This window comes from Vanellus vanellus (assembly GCF_965231255.1).
Source record: "Vanellus vanellus genome assembly, chromosome: 4".
NCBI classification, from domain to species: Eukaryota; Metazoa; Chordata; class Aves; order Charadriiformes; family Charadriidae; genus Vanellus; species Vanellus vanellus.
In genome coordinates this window covers 41,438,924-41,456,136 of record NC_138909.1, presented here as the reverse complement: position 1 = coordinate 41,456,136, position 17,213 = coordinate 41,438,924, and the positions used below count along the sequence as shown (strand labels likewise).

At 38.3% G+C, this 17,213-nt stretch overlaps 1 protein-coding gene across 2 annotated transcripts in view; it reads right to left on the bottom strand.

The window, feature by feature from the left end:
• TLL1 (tolloid like 1) overlaps positions 1-17,213 on the bottom strand; it is a 140,933-nt gene that overhangs the window by 74,898 nt on the left and 48,822 nt on the right. For both annotated transcript variants that reach the window (XM_082482562.1, XM_082482561.1), the window contains exon 2: positions 3,377-3,487. In XM_082482562.1, the coding sequence (XP_082338688.1) occupies positions 3,377-3,487 (111 nt within the window). The remainder of the gene's footprint in view (positions 1-3,376; positions 3,488-17,213) is intronic.

The following is a 17,213-nucleotide window of genomic DNA, read 5'->3' as shown; positions in this document are numbered from 1 at the left end:
AATTGATTTTAACATTTACCGTGCCATTTACAGAAATGCAACACATTACAAAATGTGTACATTTGATGCATCTGCCACATACTCTTTTCACCTGTAATCCTTTTGTGGCTGCAAGTGCCTTTGCAACCAACCAGTAAACCAGAAGAAAGAACACTGATAATACTGCACGAGTCAATAAATCATTCAGAATTGTTCAGAAAGTTTTGTGATCTTCGTGAGTTTGTAATAGGTTGTATTTTAAAATTGTCATAGGACAAGAGAGCTTTCAAACTACTTTTACAACAGCAAAAAGTAAAAAGATAGAAATAAAACGACCACTGAAACCTCCCTACCACCACTAAAAAGACCTTGCCATAAAAACTTTCAATATATATGAGGAAAATATATTTATTAAACAACAACTCAAAATCATATTACAGATGAGAAAGTTCCATATAAGGAAAGTGAGTTTGTGTGGCTGCTCAGTGAATAACAATGTGCCTAATTATTTGGATTGCACTGTCACATAGTTGCTAGCTCCCTTGAGAAAAATTTTCCAAATTTTTTAAAACATTTTAGATAGATGAGGTAATAGTTCAACACATTCCTTTCCAACACTATAATATGGACTACAGAGAATATAACAATTCCATTCCTTGTATTGATTATCATTAATGTGATTTTCTCTCATGTTAACATTCATCTTATAAAAAAGGCATAAAGCTAAAGATTCCAAACAAATATTAAAAATACCGTAAAAGCATTAACTGTCACAGACATAACAGAAGAAACAAAGAATCTGTTATTTATTAAAGAAACTATTATACTATAATTATTTCTAGAAAAACATTTTAAACTATCATTTCTGTGTTAACACAGCCTACGTATTCCATTTCAGTGAAAAACTAAAGAAGAAAAAGTATCTCACATAGCTGATCTGTCCTATATCAATAATATATAGCCTTGCCAAGCCACAGCCTAAAAATGTTTAAAAAAAATAATTATATTCGATGCATCTTCTCATACTTCAGGCAGGAAGAGGAGGATACTTTCAGCAGTTTGGACTCATACATAAAAATTTTATCAGCTTTACTGTTGTTTCTGTTTACGATGATTATGCGCGTTGCTTGGACAAAATGACAAATAAAATGACAGAGTCACACTCTGAGAAGGCTCACGGATTAAGTATCTGACCCTGCAAATCAGGCAGATAATCCTCACCGAAAGGAGTAGTCACATAATGTGAGTCAGAGCCTGTGAGCCCCAGGATTTTTAATTAGGAGTTGCAACGAAAAATGTGACTCTGCAACTCCATCTTGCCAGTGTACACCCAAGTATCTGACCTTTCTACCTGATATCACCTTCAGCTTGCGAAGGTCAACACCACGAAGTTCTCAGAAATCAAGCTTCTAATTAATTGTCATTGTGTCTGCAACTAAGGTAAAATATGAATTTGATTTCTATTTTACAGACATTTCAGTTCCTTTTCCTGTTGCTACCTAATATCAACTCATTAGTTGTTGGCAATTTACTCTTTTGGAAATTAGAGGGGGAAAAAAGCACATTAGGCTGTGCAGTTTGCAAAAACGGGCTAAATTCCTAGTTTATGCATCGAAATGCTGTAAATTTAGAAAAATAATTACATATGTAAAGTGTAAATTTGAGTTCTGCAACCCTGTTTTTAGAAAAAAATCAAGAATGTTGAGGGTTCACTGAGAACCATTACAAAATCATTAACTTCTGCGGTTTGTTCTCCAAAGTCCAGTCCCACTGACCGTTGCAGGTGCCTTGATTCCTCTTGTGTAATAAAGGTAGAAAAATTTGACCCAAACGCATTAGTAATCCTCAATAAGATGACTCAATGTCCTGAATAGGGTACTGTCCACAGGAAAAGATAATGCACAATTCCAAGACAGGTAAGGAAAGAAAATTAAATAATAGAATAGTAAATATTATTAAAAAACAGTTTAGAAAGGTATATTCTTTCTGTGGCAATTGACAGAAAAAAAAAATAGTTGTGCAGTTCAAAATTAAAAATAGAAAAGCAAGAAGAAAATGGAAAGTCAGCCGGCCAAAGAAATCACTCGACTGCATCCACTTAAAGGGGAAATGACCGACCTTTCTCTCTACGTTTTGTCAGCAAAACCAGCGCCTGAAATACCTTCAAAGCCAATTAAAACTATTTGTCTGGGGAAAAGGGGGGCAGGGAAACCACTGACTCTATTAACATTTTAAAATCCAGTCTTGATCTAGACATGATCAAAGGCGTTCCCGCCTTGAAAGAACAAGTGGCTATAAAAGGGGATAAAATAATTTTTCAAGTTGTTATAGAAATAGTCTAATCATGACACTTAACTAGGAAGCGTAAAAATATTTCAAATATATCAATATTGAAATCTCAAATTGCAAATTCTTTCTTTGATCTGAAAAACTCCTTTCTGATCATTACTCCAAGTGATCTTTACTTCCACATACCAGGAACCATCAAGTTAATAGCAGCTCAGTTCAGGAGCATATAGAACATGCTTAACTGAAAATAAATTTCAATTACGCATATATACTTTTTCTAATAGCATTTTTTCCCACACTTTTCCTAAGTATCTCGGCTTTCTTCGTACCACAACCCAGAAGTTTACAAATTGCTGTTAGGAATTTACAAATCAAAGCCTGAAAGCATAGATAGTTTTAGACATTAGACAGACATCCATTCAGAATGGATTATGTTTTCTCTCACACACTGATATATTTATTTACGCATAAATAATATCTCTTTATCTATCTGTCTGAATATCCAACTGCCTGTGTTAATCAGATTGCAGCTTCTGGCACTACTGCACTATATGTTAACAACAGCAAGCGAACATATTAAAATTTGACAGATTAATGGTTACTTTTTAGACAAGGCACATTCTAGCAAGGATGGCATCTTCTTGTGTTGCTTCTAGATCTGGGTACAGATCTGGATGGAATTGAAAACAGAGCAAAAGGAGGGGCTGTAATCCAAGACGCCCAGTCTCGCCTCCAGGATTTCACTTGTATTCTCCATAGGGCATTTGGGCTCTGCTATCAGGAACTTTTAGCGATGAAATCAAAGCTTTGTACAACTTCCTTTCCCACATGACCACCTGCAGAGTGGACTTACGGTTCCTACTGGCTTTTGCTCTTCAGTTCAAAAAGATATTTTCAATCAGAAATCCCGGAATAAAATTAATGTTTTAGCTTTTTCTCTTTCTTTTCCAAACCCAAAGTTATACTCATTGTTTAATAACCTTTTAAAATGTAAACTAATATTACTCAGAACATTAGAGTGACTTTCTACATTTAAAGCAGAGATTGCCTTCTATGCAGAAGTAAATAACAGGAAAAATAAGTTAAAAGCAAGCTTGAAATATCATACCTGTGTTATGGCCAAGTCTTTCGTTGGAGTGCTGCGTAAGGTCAATCGTCCTGTCAATTTGAAAGATTTTTAAGTCTTCATCATCTAAGGCAATATCTCCCCAAAAGACAGCTTTAAATAAAAAAGAGCTCAATTTAATTAAAGAATTTATTTAGACATTAAAACCAATCTGAAGACTATAATGCCATGTTACACCCCTTGGGAAAATACAAGACAAATATATACATATATCACATACATTTGCTTCCTGATCTATATTTTTACACAAAGAAAGAAAACTACCTAGAAAAAGATAATAAAACAAATAATTTGTTAAAACAAATAAAACAAAACAAATAAAACAAAACAAATAATTTGTTTCGGTATTCTCCTAAACTCTAAGTCTTTTTAATGTCTTTACACATTGCCTAAATGCAATCATTTAAAGATAATGTCAATCTATTAAGAAATTTACAGCATGTGTTGTTTTCTGTAAGTAAATACAACAAAGAATAGAAGACACTGAAACATGTTAACATTTGAAATATGAAGTCAAAAAGATACAGCACTGAAAAAATAGTCTTTACATGTCCTAACATCTTCCTGACAATGAGAATTATTTGAAGTATTTTTTATGATCCAATCAATTTCTATATTACATTATTCTTGCCTCAGAGAATTAACATGTTTGTTTTCTGCTAAACTAAGTGAAAAAAAAAAAAAACAACACTTTATTTTTTATTTTCCTCTTGGTTTATTTGTATGCTTTCCTTTTATAGTTCATCTCACTATTAAGATTCTTTCAAATAACTTTGCTTTTCAAAGCTCCGGTCTCCTCCTCCTTTTTAATCTTTCTTTTGTCTTTTTGGTGGGTTTCTTCTCTCTTTTCCTGTTCTCTTTCAAGGCTATCAGGTTTTTTCTGTTCAACTTTTGCATAGCTAACTTATCTTCCCTGATCTGCCATCACAACTCAATGAACCAAGATATGGGCCCACTTGCAAAAATTTGGGATCTGTAACCTCAGTCTTTCATCTCTGCCTATTTTTGCTGAGATTTTAACCTGAAATTTCCCTGCCAACTCAAACTTATCATTAAAGCTGAACTCAACGGGCCATATCCTCAACTGCTGTGAATGAAGCCAACAGTGCATATGCCAATTAACATGAGCTGAAGTGGTTGTTTATTATCTTTATCCAAATTCTTTCCTTTTCCCTTTCTTCACTGCCTCTCTCAATAGCTCTATTATTTGTCCCCTCAGAGTCACAAAACCCCTGGGTTCAATCTTGGTGTCATCTTCAACTCTTTCCCTTCTTTCCCCCATCCAGGAAGACATCACTAACTCTGCTTGGTTGTTTGTTATACGGTTCCACAGCAAATTGCTTTCTTCGCTTCCATACAACCAAAACCTAGCCCAAAATCCAGCTGCTACCGTATCGTTCTCTCTGGTCTACTTCCATTCAAACTGATCCTAAACGTTATTGTTAACTAGGATTCTTTTTCTCTGTCTGTTCTTTATATCGTGTTGTAGAGATCATTCATCAGATAATATTCTCAATAGTTTCATGTTGCTGCAAACGTCACTTTTTTCTTATTTATTGATGCTCACATTCATTACTATTTAATCAAATCCATATAAAAAACAAACTTTACTTAAGCAAAAAGATATGTATTTCTAAAGAACTCCCGGATATAACATTACTTCCTCCTATCTCCACCATTTTTCTTGAACGCATACAACTAGGATAAATCACATTGAAAATGCCTTTGGTCTGCCTTGTAAAATACCTTAAAAAAAACCAAACAGATCAACTATGCAGATTTCCAAAATGAAAATGAAACTTTTCAGTTAAAAACATAACCAACACCTTATGTCTTGCCTAAATATAGATATTTCCATGTATATAATTTTTACACAAGATAATGTTTCTTAGAAACAACAAGAATTTGAGACCATTTCTGAAACTGTTTGGTCACTTCTAACATGTTTTTGAACACTCTCCTTCCAGTGGTCACTATTTCCTTATGTCCACATTGGACACACTGGGAACATCTTTACTCTGGCTAGCCTGCTCTCTGGTTTTTACCACCAGGTCAAAAGACAGAGCTAGTGGCATCTCTAGATGGGTTTTTTCCCTTAAACTTGTAGAAAAAAGATCTCAAATTGTCAGGGTTTTGAACAGTGAGGGGAGAAAATCAGTAGTCTCCATCTGACTCGAGTTAAATATTAATTATTATTATTATTATAAACACCTTCTAGACTTTTCTCTTTGATGTCATTCATAACAGGAGTCACTGTATAAGCACATGAAAGATTGGAAACTTTAATAAAGAGAACATAAAACAGTAAGAGGAAGAAACTAGTATCAGTTCTTTCTACAAAGACACGATGTGCCCCAGCAGCGGTCACAGAGGTTGTCCATGCCAGGCTCAACGAAGTGCTAAAGCTTAACAGCAAGCCCATTTTGCTTTCCTGGTAATATTGAGAGTTAACAAAAGGAAGGTTCTGAATTAACAATACATGACACAAAAAATAACTCACTGACAGAAAGGCATTAGCAGAAATCACTTTGGTTTCACTCCATAATACCGATGTATAAATATGAAATCCCAAGGCAAATCGAACTTCAGAAAAATAATAAAGTAGAAAAAAAAAATGGTGGAAAAATATCCTCCCTAGTCTTGATGATGCATATTTGTCACTTTGCTGTGCTAACATTCACTTTTCCATGAAAATACAAATAGCAAAGACTAAACCCTGTGAATTTGCCTGATGTAAATGCATTGAATTTGTGTGCACATATCTAAAATATACCTCACTGTTCAGGCAAGGTATAGTAATTTTGTCTGTTGGGTTAGAAAGGAAAACAAAGCTATGCTATTTTTGTTCAACATCTGGACTGCTAGCTATCTTTTGATTAGCAACCAAGCACAAGGTTAAGTTTAACGATAATATAACCATGGTAATGTAACAATAAGTGCTGATGCAAGTTTGACGTAATTGTAAACAAGTAATCTGCGTGACCAATAGGAGGTAGGTTCTCTAATGTATGAGCTAAATATAAGTTAACACTGAAGAAAGAAATATATACGATTGTTTAAAAGTATAATGGAAAGTTTGGAGCTTTCTTCGGGCCACTATTTTTTGTGATGCAAGGAAATTCTGTTTCACAGAAAAAGTCAAACATGTAAAAGACAAACATGATGAAAGGCAGAATGATAGAACATGACAGAATTAACTCATTTGACTTTAGTAACAATTTAATAATTGCCACTTTACTTTTTCTGAACTAAACCAGTGATTTTCTGAATTAATTTCAGTGCAACTGGGAAGATATATACCTAGCAGAAGGAACAACAGTTCACTGCATGCTACTGAATCTCAATATAGTCCAAAGAATCAGCAACTTAGACCAAAAAATGGAGCTGATAACTGCTTTAAAAAAAAAAAAAAAGACACCTTTTTTCCAATAAAAGGTCTGCACTGAATATAGATTCTGCCCTTCAAAGCCTGAAGCACAACTCCACCTGAATTATCCAAAAAAAAAATTAAAAAAAAAAAAAACAGGTATCTCCCACAACTGTTAGAAGTATCCTTTAATTTTTTGGAATGCCTCTGTAAGTGTCAAACTACTTTGTAACTAGAGAACACCGTATTTTTATCTCCTGCCTTAAAATTTTTATGGCCTGAAACTATCTGAAGAAGTCACTCTGTACACTTCATCCTGTCACACACCAATCTCAACCCTACAGAAAGCAAGCAGAGGACTGTTTGGGTATGCAAGGCATGATGTTAAAGACTTTGCTAAGAGCATGTCAGGATTAAGAGCTTTATTAGCTCCCTCTAAGGAACTTCTGACAGAATTGACCTGTTCAGCTCTGCACCGCCCTCAGTTTTCACAGCTATTTGGTTCATAAGTTTAATTCATAAAATTAACAAGAATCCAATAACCAATTAACTTAGGATGAAAAAAAAAAAAAGATTAAACAAAAGGATGGAAGAACTTTCAAAATGATCCAAACAGAACTTTAACATAACTCTACTTATTTCAGGTTGCTTCTTATTATCTCTTATCCTATCTATCTATTCTGTCATCATGAAAACTTGATGTTTACAGGCAGCTTTTTCATTTAATTTGAAAATGCAAAATTGACAATAAGCTTAGGAAAATTTTGTTGAAAATCTGAGACCTCGTTTATTATAGGGGGAAGGTATTTCAGCTATCTTTTATTATATGTAGGTTCTTAATAAAAAAGAAAATGGATGGTTTTGTCCAATGCTTGATAAATAGACTTGATAAACACGCTGTTATATTGAATTTCATGCAGCTTTGTTTTTAGGGGGGGGGTGTTATGTTTTATATGGCCACTACTTTATGCATTTACACAAATTCAACAGAGACAACACGTGCATCAATTTTAGAAAGATGGACACAAACATTACACAGTAAAAGTATATTTTCCTGTAACAGTGGAGAAGGATTTATATGGAGCTGTTAAAACAGAAAATACTCTTCACCAGCAGATGCAGTTCTGCTTTCAGACACTCAAAGCCCTCAGCCAAACATCACCTTCAAAAAGGTTCTTATTTTGATAAAAGACAAAACATTGCCATGTAAAGCAGCTAAGTTTGCTACATGTAAACAGTCAGCTCACAAGCATGAAAACAAACAGGAAAATAAGTAGGATGTAAGAGACATCTGCCATCCAAAGAAACACACCTTAATATTACCACACAAGTAATATGATTGAAAAGGAAAAATAAGGTGAGCTATAAAATACAGATCAAGCACAGGAACAACAGCTACATTCTACTACTTGTAAAAGGAACTACTATTTTATCATAAATAATTAAGATTCATCTGCAAAGCTCTCTTTGCTAATCTACTCTCTTCCAACAAGACCATCACCGCATCAAATATCCAGTATTCTAAAGGAATAAAATATGCTACTAAGGATAGAAATAAATAAATAAATAAATAAATGTTTTTAAAAAAAAAGAGAGGAGAACTATTTTAAGTATATGGATGTACACACATGGTATGAATCAATTAGCATAAGGACAAAAAAGGCTTTCACGACTTTATAGATGATGGTCGGAAGCCCATGGAAAAAGAAAGAAATCATGGTTAAATCCATGGCGCTGCGATATGCGGTAGGATGGATCATTCTGAGATTTGAAATATCAATTAGAGTGTAAGTCTGCAAAATATATACAGGGGTAGAATCCTTATAACTGCCAACAACAAAATTATCTGCATCAAACCCCCTTCACAATTTCTCCTACGATTATTAATTGTTGAAACTCAAATCAAAACCAGCCCTTTTCTAATAAAATCTACCCCTGACAGTATTCCTGGTGATATTAGTAACAAAGTACAAAATGGGGTTAAGCAACGGTTGCTCGCGTTTGGCCCTAGAGCGGCAGCGGCGCAGCAGAGGACACCCAGCTGCACCCGGGCATGAGGCAGGAGCCCCCGGCTACCACGGACAGCTCTGAGAGCCCCACGCCGCCGGGGCCCGCTCCCGGCCCGGCACCACGCTCCTGACGGCATTTGTTCCGATGACCACGCAGGCCAGAAAGATGTCCACCTCGGGCACAGCTTTCCCACGTTTGGAAAGCTTGCGGAAATAAGACCAACGAAATTCTTTGACTTGCTCAAACTGAGATGTAAATCGTCATCAGCCACACAGGTATTCTCTTGTTCTACGAGCAGACGCGGAGCTGTGACAGGGAGATGAATCCTGTACTGAGAAGGTACCACTGAAAGGATTAAGGCAATAGTAGAAGGCATTTTAAAAGCAAAGCCTCAGGGTTTGGTGTGCTACTGGGAGTGGAAAGCACAGTAAGTTTGCGCTTCGTGCCCTCCATAGAAGTTGCCAAGAAGGGACAGCAAAAATATTAGAGTTAACTGCAAGGCAAAATTGAAACTTGAAGAGCTCCTTTAATGTCCTTCAATGGGAGGTGGGACACCCAGCACTTTTCCAAATCCGACCACTAATTCATGCAGCAAGAAGTGCCAAAAAGTGTGTTGGCCCAGGTCCAGGGTAGATATTCATCTAAACCCACATGTGCAGCGGTTCCACTTAGCAGCCTCTTCTATAGCTGAGTCATTGAGTACTTCCCTGTAACAACACAGCTACATGCACTATAGTCTATCTTAGTGAGTCATTTTGTTCCATACAATCCATTCACAGCTTACATAACTGCCTCCAACTCTAAGTAGAAAAAGTTTGAGCTAAATAAGTAAAAACAATTTCACCTCATTACTGGGAAGACAACATATGCTACTATAATTAACCTGATTTTGTATTCCCACTGTCTTCAAATCAGCTCAGCCTTTCTAAGACTTTCAGGTGCAACACACTTTTCTTAGAAATCATTAAAATAAGAACCAGACAGGGCAAATAAATAGCAAAATAAATAGTTCTCACACGCAACCACAAGCATAAGATTGCATGTCATACCCTGAACTCTTTCTGTCATTATTTGTCATGAGTGCTACCTTCAGCCATAACAGTGTGATAAATTTCCATGTTACCATATACAGTTCACAGAACTTTCAAAAGAACTTTATGAATTGAAGTTAATTTAATCAAGTGTTTGATAATTATCCAAATCAGTTTGATCTTTTATTGAACAAAAATACGACAGAAAAAAGTTAAATAAAACTTTAGGGCAGCCAGGGATCGGGTTAGACAACCTAAAGCCTAGATAGAACTAAATCTGGCCAGGGACATTAAGACAAACAAAAAATCCTTCTTTAAATATGTCAGCGAGAAAAGAAAGACTAGGGAAAATGTGGGCCATCTCCAGAAGAAAACGCAAGAACTGGTTACCTGGACAGAGACAGAGCTGAGGTACTCAATGACTTTTTTGCCTCAGTCTTCACTGGCAAGGACTGCAGCCACACTGCCCATGACGCAGAACACAAACATGAGGATTGGGAAAATGGAGAACCGCCCACTGTAGGTGAAGATCAAGTGTGAGACCACGTGAGGAACCTGAAGGTGCACAAGTCCATGGGACCTGATGAGATACATCCACGGGTCCTAAGGGAACTGGCAGATCAAGTCGCTAAGCCACTAGCCATCATATTTGAGAAGTCATGGCAGCCTGGTGAGGTTCCTGCTGACTGGAAAAGGGGAAACATAACCCCTATTTTCAACAAGGGAAATAAGGAAGACCCAGCGAACTACAGGCCAGTCAGTATCACCTCTGTGCCTGGCAAGATCGTGGAGCAGATCCTCCTGGAAACTCTGCTGAGGCACATAGAAAACAAGGAGGTGATTGGCGACAGCCAGCATGGCTTCACCAAGGGCAAGTCATGCCTGACAAATTTGGTGGCCTTCTACAAAGAGGTTACAGTGGCAGTGGACAAGTGAAGACCAACTGATGTCATCTACCTGGACTTGTGCAAAGCGTTTGACACTGTCCCACACGATATCCTGGTCTCTAAATTGAAGAGACATGGATTCGACAAATGGGCCACTCAGTGGATAAAGAACTGGCTGGACGGTCACACTCCAAGAGTTGCGATCAATGGCTCAATGTCCAAGTGGAGAACAGTGATGAGGGGCGTTCCTCAGGGGTCGGTACTGGGGCCTGTACTGTTCAACACCTTTGTCGGCAACATGGACAGTGGGGTCGAGTGCACCCTCAGCAAGTTTGCCAATGATACCAAGTTCTTTGGCAAGGTAGACACGCTGGAGGGGAGGGATGCCATCCAGAGGGACCTGGACAGGCTGGAGAAGTGGGACCAAGACAACCTCATGCAGTTCAACAAGGCCAAGTGCAAGGTCCTACATCTGGGTCAGGGCAATCCCAAGCACAAATACAGGCTCGGCGGGGAATGGCTGGAGAGCAGCCCTGAGGAGAAGGACCTGGGTGTACTGATTGACAAGAAGCTCAACATGAGCCAGCAATGTGCAATCGCAGCCCAGAAGGCCAACTGTATCCTGGGCTGCATCAAAAGAAGTGTGGCCAGCAGGTCAAAGGAGGTGATTCTGCCCCTCTACTCCACTCTCGGGAGACCCCACCTGGAGTACTGCATCCAGCTCTGGAGTCCCCAACAGAAGAAGGACATGGACCTGCTGGAGCATGTCCAGAGGAGAGCCACAAGGATGATCCAGGGGCCAGAGCCCCTCCTCTATGAGGAGAGGCTGAAAGAGTTGGGGCTGTTCAGCCTGGAGAAGAGAAGGCTCCGGGGAGATCTTATTGCGGCCTTCCAGTACCTAACGGGGGCCTACAGGAGAGCTGGGGAAGGACTTTTTACTAGGGCATGTAGTGATAGGACGAGGGGGAATGGCTTTAAACTGGAAGAGGGCAGGTTCAGATTAAACATTAGGAAGAAGTTTTTTTCACTGTGAGGGTGGTAAGGCACTGGAACAGGTTGCCCAGAGAGGTTGTTGAGGCTCCATCCCTGGAGGTGTTCAAGGCCAGGCTGGACGTGGCCTTGGGCAACCTGGTCTAGTGGGAGGTGTCCCTGCCTATGGCAGGGGGGTTGGAACTCGATGATCTTCAAGGTCCTTTCGAACCTAAACCATTCTATGATTCTAAAACTTTAAGAACATTAAATAGAAGACCAAGGTAGCCGATTTTCACAGACACACCAAAACAATAAATTAGCTACTTCGTTAATTTCAGCATGTGGCATTTTCAAATTTGCGCATGACTGAGCAAGCATTAGTGAAACCTCTTGATTTACTTGAAAAAGCTCACATAGACACACCTGAAAAGGGATAGAAAACATCTGACTGGCTCCTTCCATGTTCGTACTTACTGTGAAAGTAAATGATGTAAAATAGCAAGTTCATCAATACTCATACCAATTCTATTTTTCAAGACTCTTGCTTCAAACTCCTAACCAGAAAGCCCCCATTTTCCCTAAAGAATGTACCATTGCTGCTTCTTTCGGAAAAGAAAATAATGATGGTGGAATTCTTCGAACATCTCCAGACTGTATACCAGTTAGAAATACATTCCTCCATTCTTTTAAATGTGGCATCTCTTGGCAGTCAAACAGCTCACACAGGCATACCTAAAGCTGTCCTGAATTCAGCTAGCTTGCATACGGCAATAATGTAGCCTTAGAAGCACAAATTTTAATGCCATTTACTCAAATCTTCAGTGACACAGTTTCCCTGTTGACATGATCACTACCTGCAAATCATACTTGTCTCATATTACCCACTCTTAGAAACTTCCCCCGTGTTCTCCACACAGTGTTTTTAGCTTCCTTCCTTCCTTTCACCATGCGTTCACTTTTATAGGTAGGGTGCTGGCAAGGCAACATCCCTGTTGGGGCCAAGTTACACTTGTGGAGCCGCATCTGTGGTATGTAGCATTTCACTGCAGTTCCTTCACACTGTTCTCCAAACTCTGCAGGAAATTATTACCAAACCGACCCAAGTAGGGCAGAAAAGCAACCAGGTATGACCTGACTGTGGACACAAAAAACAGCCGTAGAACCAAAGCAGGAGAAGAGAAATAATTTCTGGAGACGCATCCCCATCCTTTAGAGCCAGCTGGTTCCAGACATCCCTCCCAGGCACACAGCAATCAGATCGTAGCACAGATGGGCTACGGGTTAAGTGGCGTGCAGCACTGGGGCATGTTCCAAGTCTTTCAAGGCAGAAAACATCTCCAGTGCAAGGCAATCCTCTCAAGGAAAATTGAGTATTTGTGAAAGCCTTTATCAGGGTAAAATCTTCACGTACCAAAAGAGGCATTTATAGAGCTTGATCTTTGTGAAAGGGGATACTAATGTGCTAGAGATGTTTCTCCATGATACAGCATAAATCTTGATTTACAGATGTCCTACATGTAGATGTACTACAGATGTAGTGACTTTTTCAATTCCACTTTTTTCTGTTTCCTTTTTTGAGGGACAGTTTTCGTATCCCTTTAAAATAAGTATGAAACAAACAAACAAAAAATCTTCAAGAAAGCAAAGAATACTTTGACAGAAGTTGCAATCTTAGGTAAAAGGATAAGCTTTACTCCTAAACTTCCTGAATGGTATTTTGAGGACCATCTCTTTAACAATGCAACAACTCCTCTGTGAAAGGTTTGGTTCTTGGTTAAACTCTTCAACCTGGCAAGTTTCCTGACTTTCAGTAACTATTTTCTTTTTTTTTATACAAGATCATCATCAACACCACGAATATTTTGTTACTGGTAAAATCTATTCCTCATGTGATGGGTTAACCGCTGAACTGAATGCAGAGGACACTGCTGAGCAAACAGCAAAGGTGTCTGCACGCTATGCTGGCAAAGGAATTAGCTACTGTAAGAACTTTCTTCATCACTGATCACTGCATCAGGCCAGATATCAGCAAAACAATCCTACAGAGAAATACTCTGAAAGAGATCCATTTACCCATCCTGCTATTAACCTTTAGTATTATTATTTTCTACTGTTTCTAGTTTTTAGACTGCAGAAAGAGGCAAAAAAATAAATAAAAAAAAAAAATAAATTGAAGCACAAGCCTTTCTTAAGAGCAGCTATAAACCACTTTGAAAGGAAAGCCGCACCGAGAAACCAAGTGGCTCTCAGAAAGACCAATGATTGCCAAAAATATAGGGCAATCACAGCTAATTTTTCTTACCACAACAAAGGCTGACCTGCTTTATATGAAACCACATGCAAGAGTACCATCGTTTCTTGGGTCTGTCACTCCTCCTGCCCTCAGGATAACAGAGGCAATGAGGGAAATATTTCTCCCTCCTCCTGGGAAGGGTGCGTATCACCACTAGCAGAAGCCACTGCCCCAGTATTGCCGACCTTTCATTTAGTGATAAGACACTGTGGTTTCTGGCATAAGGAAAGAGGGTTTTTTTGCTGTCCCCAGTCACTTGCAAATGCTGATTACTTCTGCTGTAGCTAGTTTTATTAAGGAAGCTAGAAAAATACACCAGGGGGAAATTCGGGTCTGTAATATCACAACAGTCATAATTACCCCAGTTAGACCTGTATGACCACTATGATGCTATAAGATTCATCTTCATTTCACTTTGAAACTCCATTATCCTGTGAATAGCCTTAGGGTCAAGATCTACAAAGTTAATTACGTGACTAAGCTTTCTCACAGCGGAAAGAACAGGCTCCATGAGGCAAAATTATCACTCTTAAAATGAAATCTTTTTTAAAAATATATCAAATACATACACGTATAAAACTAGAAAGAACAAATCTAATTGTTTTAAAAGTAAGGATAGAAATCAAGAAGATAATTGAAATAATTCTATTCCTTAAAGAATGAAAAAATTGATAACTTATTTTTAAAGTTGCAAATGGAAGAATGAAGAAAACCCCTCGTCGGAAAGAAAGTTGTCAGTCTGAGCATGCCACCTACATGAAACAGCTGTTGGGGCTGAGACAGACACAGCAGCTGCTACAATGCCTCCCCAAAGATGCAAGCCTTACACATTTTCATTTGAATACCATGAAAACAGAACGCCACCACCAAATCAAGTGAATTACCAAGCTGACTGATAATGCATGGCACAAGCCAAAGGATTAAATAAACTATTTTATTCTTTGCCATTACACCCATGTGAATAAACTCCACCTACCTGGTACAGAATTTTGTATAACACAGCTGATGTTTTACAACTTTCCCCCCCTCCCCGTCACACAGCCGAAACTTGAGGTCAAGATAGCTTCTCTAGGTTCACAAAATAAACTACATTTTATAAGTGAAGTACCATACCTTTCATAACTTTATCCACATGATTAAGAACATATTTTTGCTCAGAGCAGACTTATATATTTTTTTAAATTAAAATAATACTTTCAGCATCAACCGTGTACCACTTACGCACAGTACTAGCTCTTTGTCCCAGAAACTTAATTCAGCCAGTTCAGCATGGTTATTAAAGGAGGAATCGTATTCTAGTTTTACTTGGCAGTTTTGAAATATTATCTTCTTTCTAACCAGAAGGTAAAAAAGGAGCTAGAAAATGACATGTATAGATTTTCCCACATGCATGCATTTGGGGCCAGGGGAAGTGTTATTGTGTAGTACTCCCCGTTCAAAACACAAATCAATTCCTAGTTTGATGACTTTGATGCATCAATCTTGAAGCCTCAGAAGAGAAGGAAGGTAACAGCACCGTCTGAAGACTGGAAACTGCAGCAGAGTTATCAAACAAACCATCAGACACTGGAAATGAAGTTCATTTTGTTTCCTGGAGTTTTTCAGCTCTTGTGGTATTCAGCCCAATGCATATTAGCGTAACTTGGGAAGAGCAAATGGGGCTTCGATGTCACTAGTAAAGCTCACTTAAACAAAAATTCCAGTGACCCAGTGAAGACAGTGGCACTTTACAGGCTAGGTAGCTACAAATGGAAAACTTTCAAAGAGCTTGGAGTTGAGCATCCGCACCCTGATCAGTCAACAAGCATGGAAAATTTCACCACATGACTGTTATACAGAAAAGGTACCAGAGGAACAAACCAACGTTAAGTGGAAGTTGTGAGATGCCCATTTTTGAGCAAAGACCGCCAGGACTACAAATCCGGTCCATGCTTCCTTGCCCATCTTTAAGAAAAGGCATGCAGGTTCAAGCAACAGAGGTTGAATGAAGCAAGGAAATGAAATTAAATGAAGCACAATGGAAGAGAGCTACAAAGTGCAGAAACAGAGGTGAAAGAATGTGACTACTAGGAAGACTGTTAGCATGCAAAAAGCAAACAGTATTTAATTTTAGCTATCTACAATTAATTTTGGTTGGTTGGTTGGTTGGTTTTGGTTTTGGTTTTTTGAGAGAGAAAATTGTTAGTGAGGTGGAAGTGTCGGAAAAATCAAGATAATTTTGGATTTTGTCTAAATGTTTGTATCTCAGAGGACAGAGGTAGAATTCTCTATATGATTTTCCACTTTCCACACCTTAAAACAAAAAAGTTAAGTTCCAACCCAGTCCTTGGAATTGAGATATTAATGAATAGAAAGGATTTCAGAGAATAAAATCCTATTCATCCTATTTGAGGAGGAAGAACAAAAACAACAAAACAGTCAAAATTCAGCTAAATAGACTACTGAGGGTGTGGGGCAAAACAGTTTTGGTCACAACTTCAATTTAATATCCGTGCCTTTCAGTGACAAAGTTACGGGGTCAAAAGTTACTGCTCGTGATAAGCTGAAGGAATAGATTTATATACGCTACAGGAGAAGGTGTATTTAAGATGAGTGGTTCCCAGGTCTTGAGCCCCTGGAAGCAGGTTTTCCTGGGGTTTTGCCGCTTCTGAAGACACTCAGGCAAAGTCAGATATGAACGGTGCCCTGGGAGAGGTCTGGTGCACGGACCGGAGCGACTGAGCTCGGCACAAGGGTGGCCGGAGCCAGCAGAGCACAAGCACTGCACAGCAGCTTTGAGGGGGGAGCAGCAGTAGCTGGCTGGGGATTTGGAGGGCAACGGAGAAAAAGGCTAATTTACAAAAAAAAAAAAAACATCAGGAATTACTGTTTAGCTAAGATATCTTACTTTGGAAATTCCAGTCTCCACGAAATTTCACAACCATAACGTCCTTCCCTCTGGTGTTAGGTTGGACTCAGGTTGATACATTGTAATTAACTCAGTAATAAATGGGATAACTCCGTTAGTAATTTTGTTATACTATAAGGGGCCACGTATTTATACAGTAACACTTCCATTAAAACTTGGCATTAGAATATAATAAACACGTCACATTAATGTTATAGTGTAGCAGCACTGATCTATGTGGAAATCCTCTCCTTCTGTACCTTTTCCTCATCTTTGGGAAATGAAAATATGCATTTCTTTTTCTCACAGGCATAAAATTCCAAGTAGGCTAAAGTAGTACCTCTAAAACAGAAAATCCCTGAATAATCATTA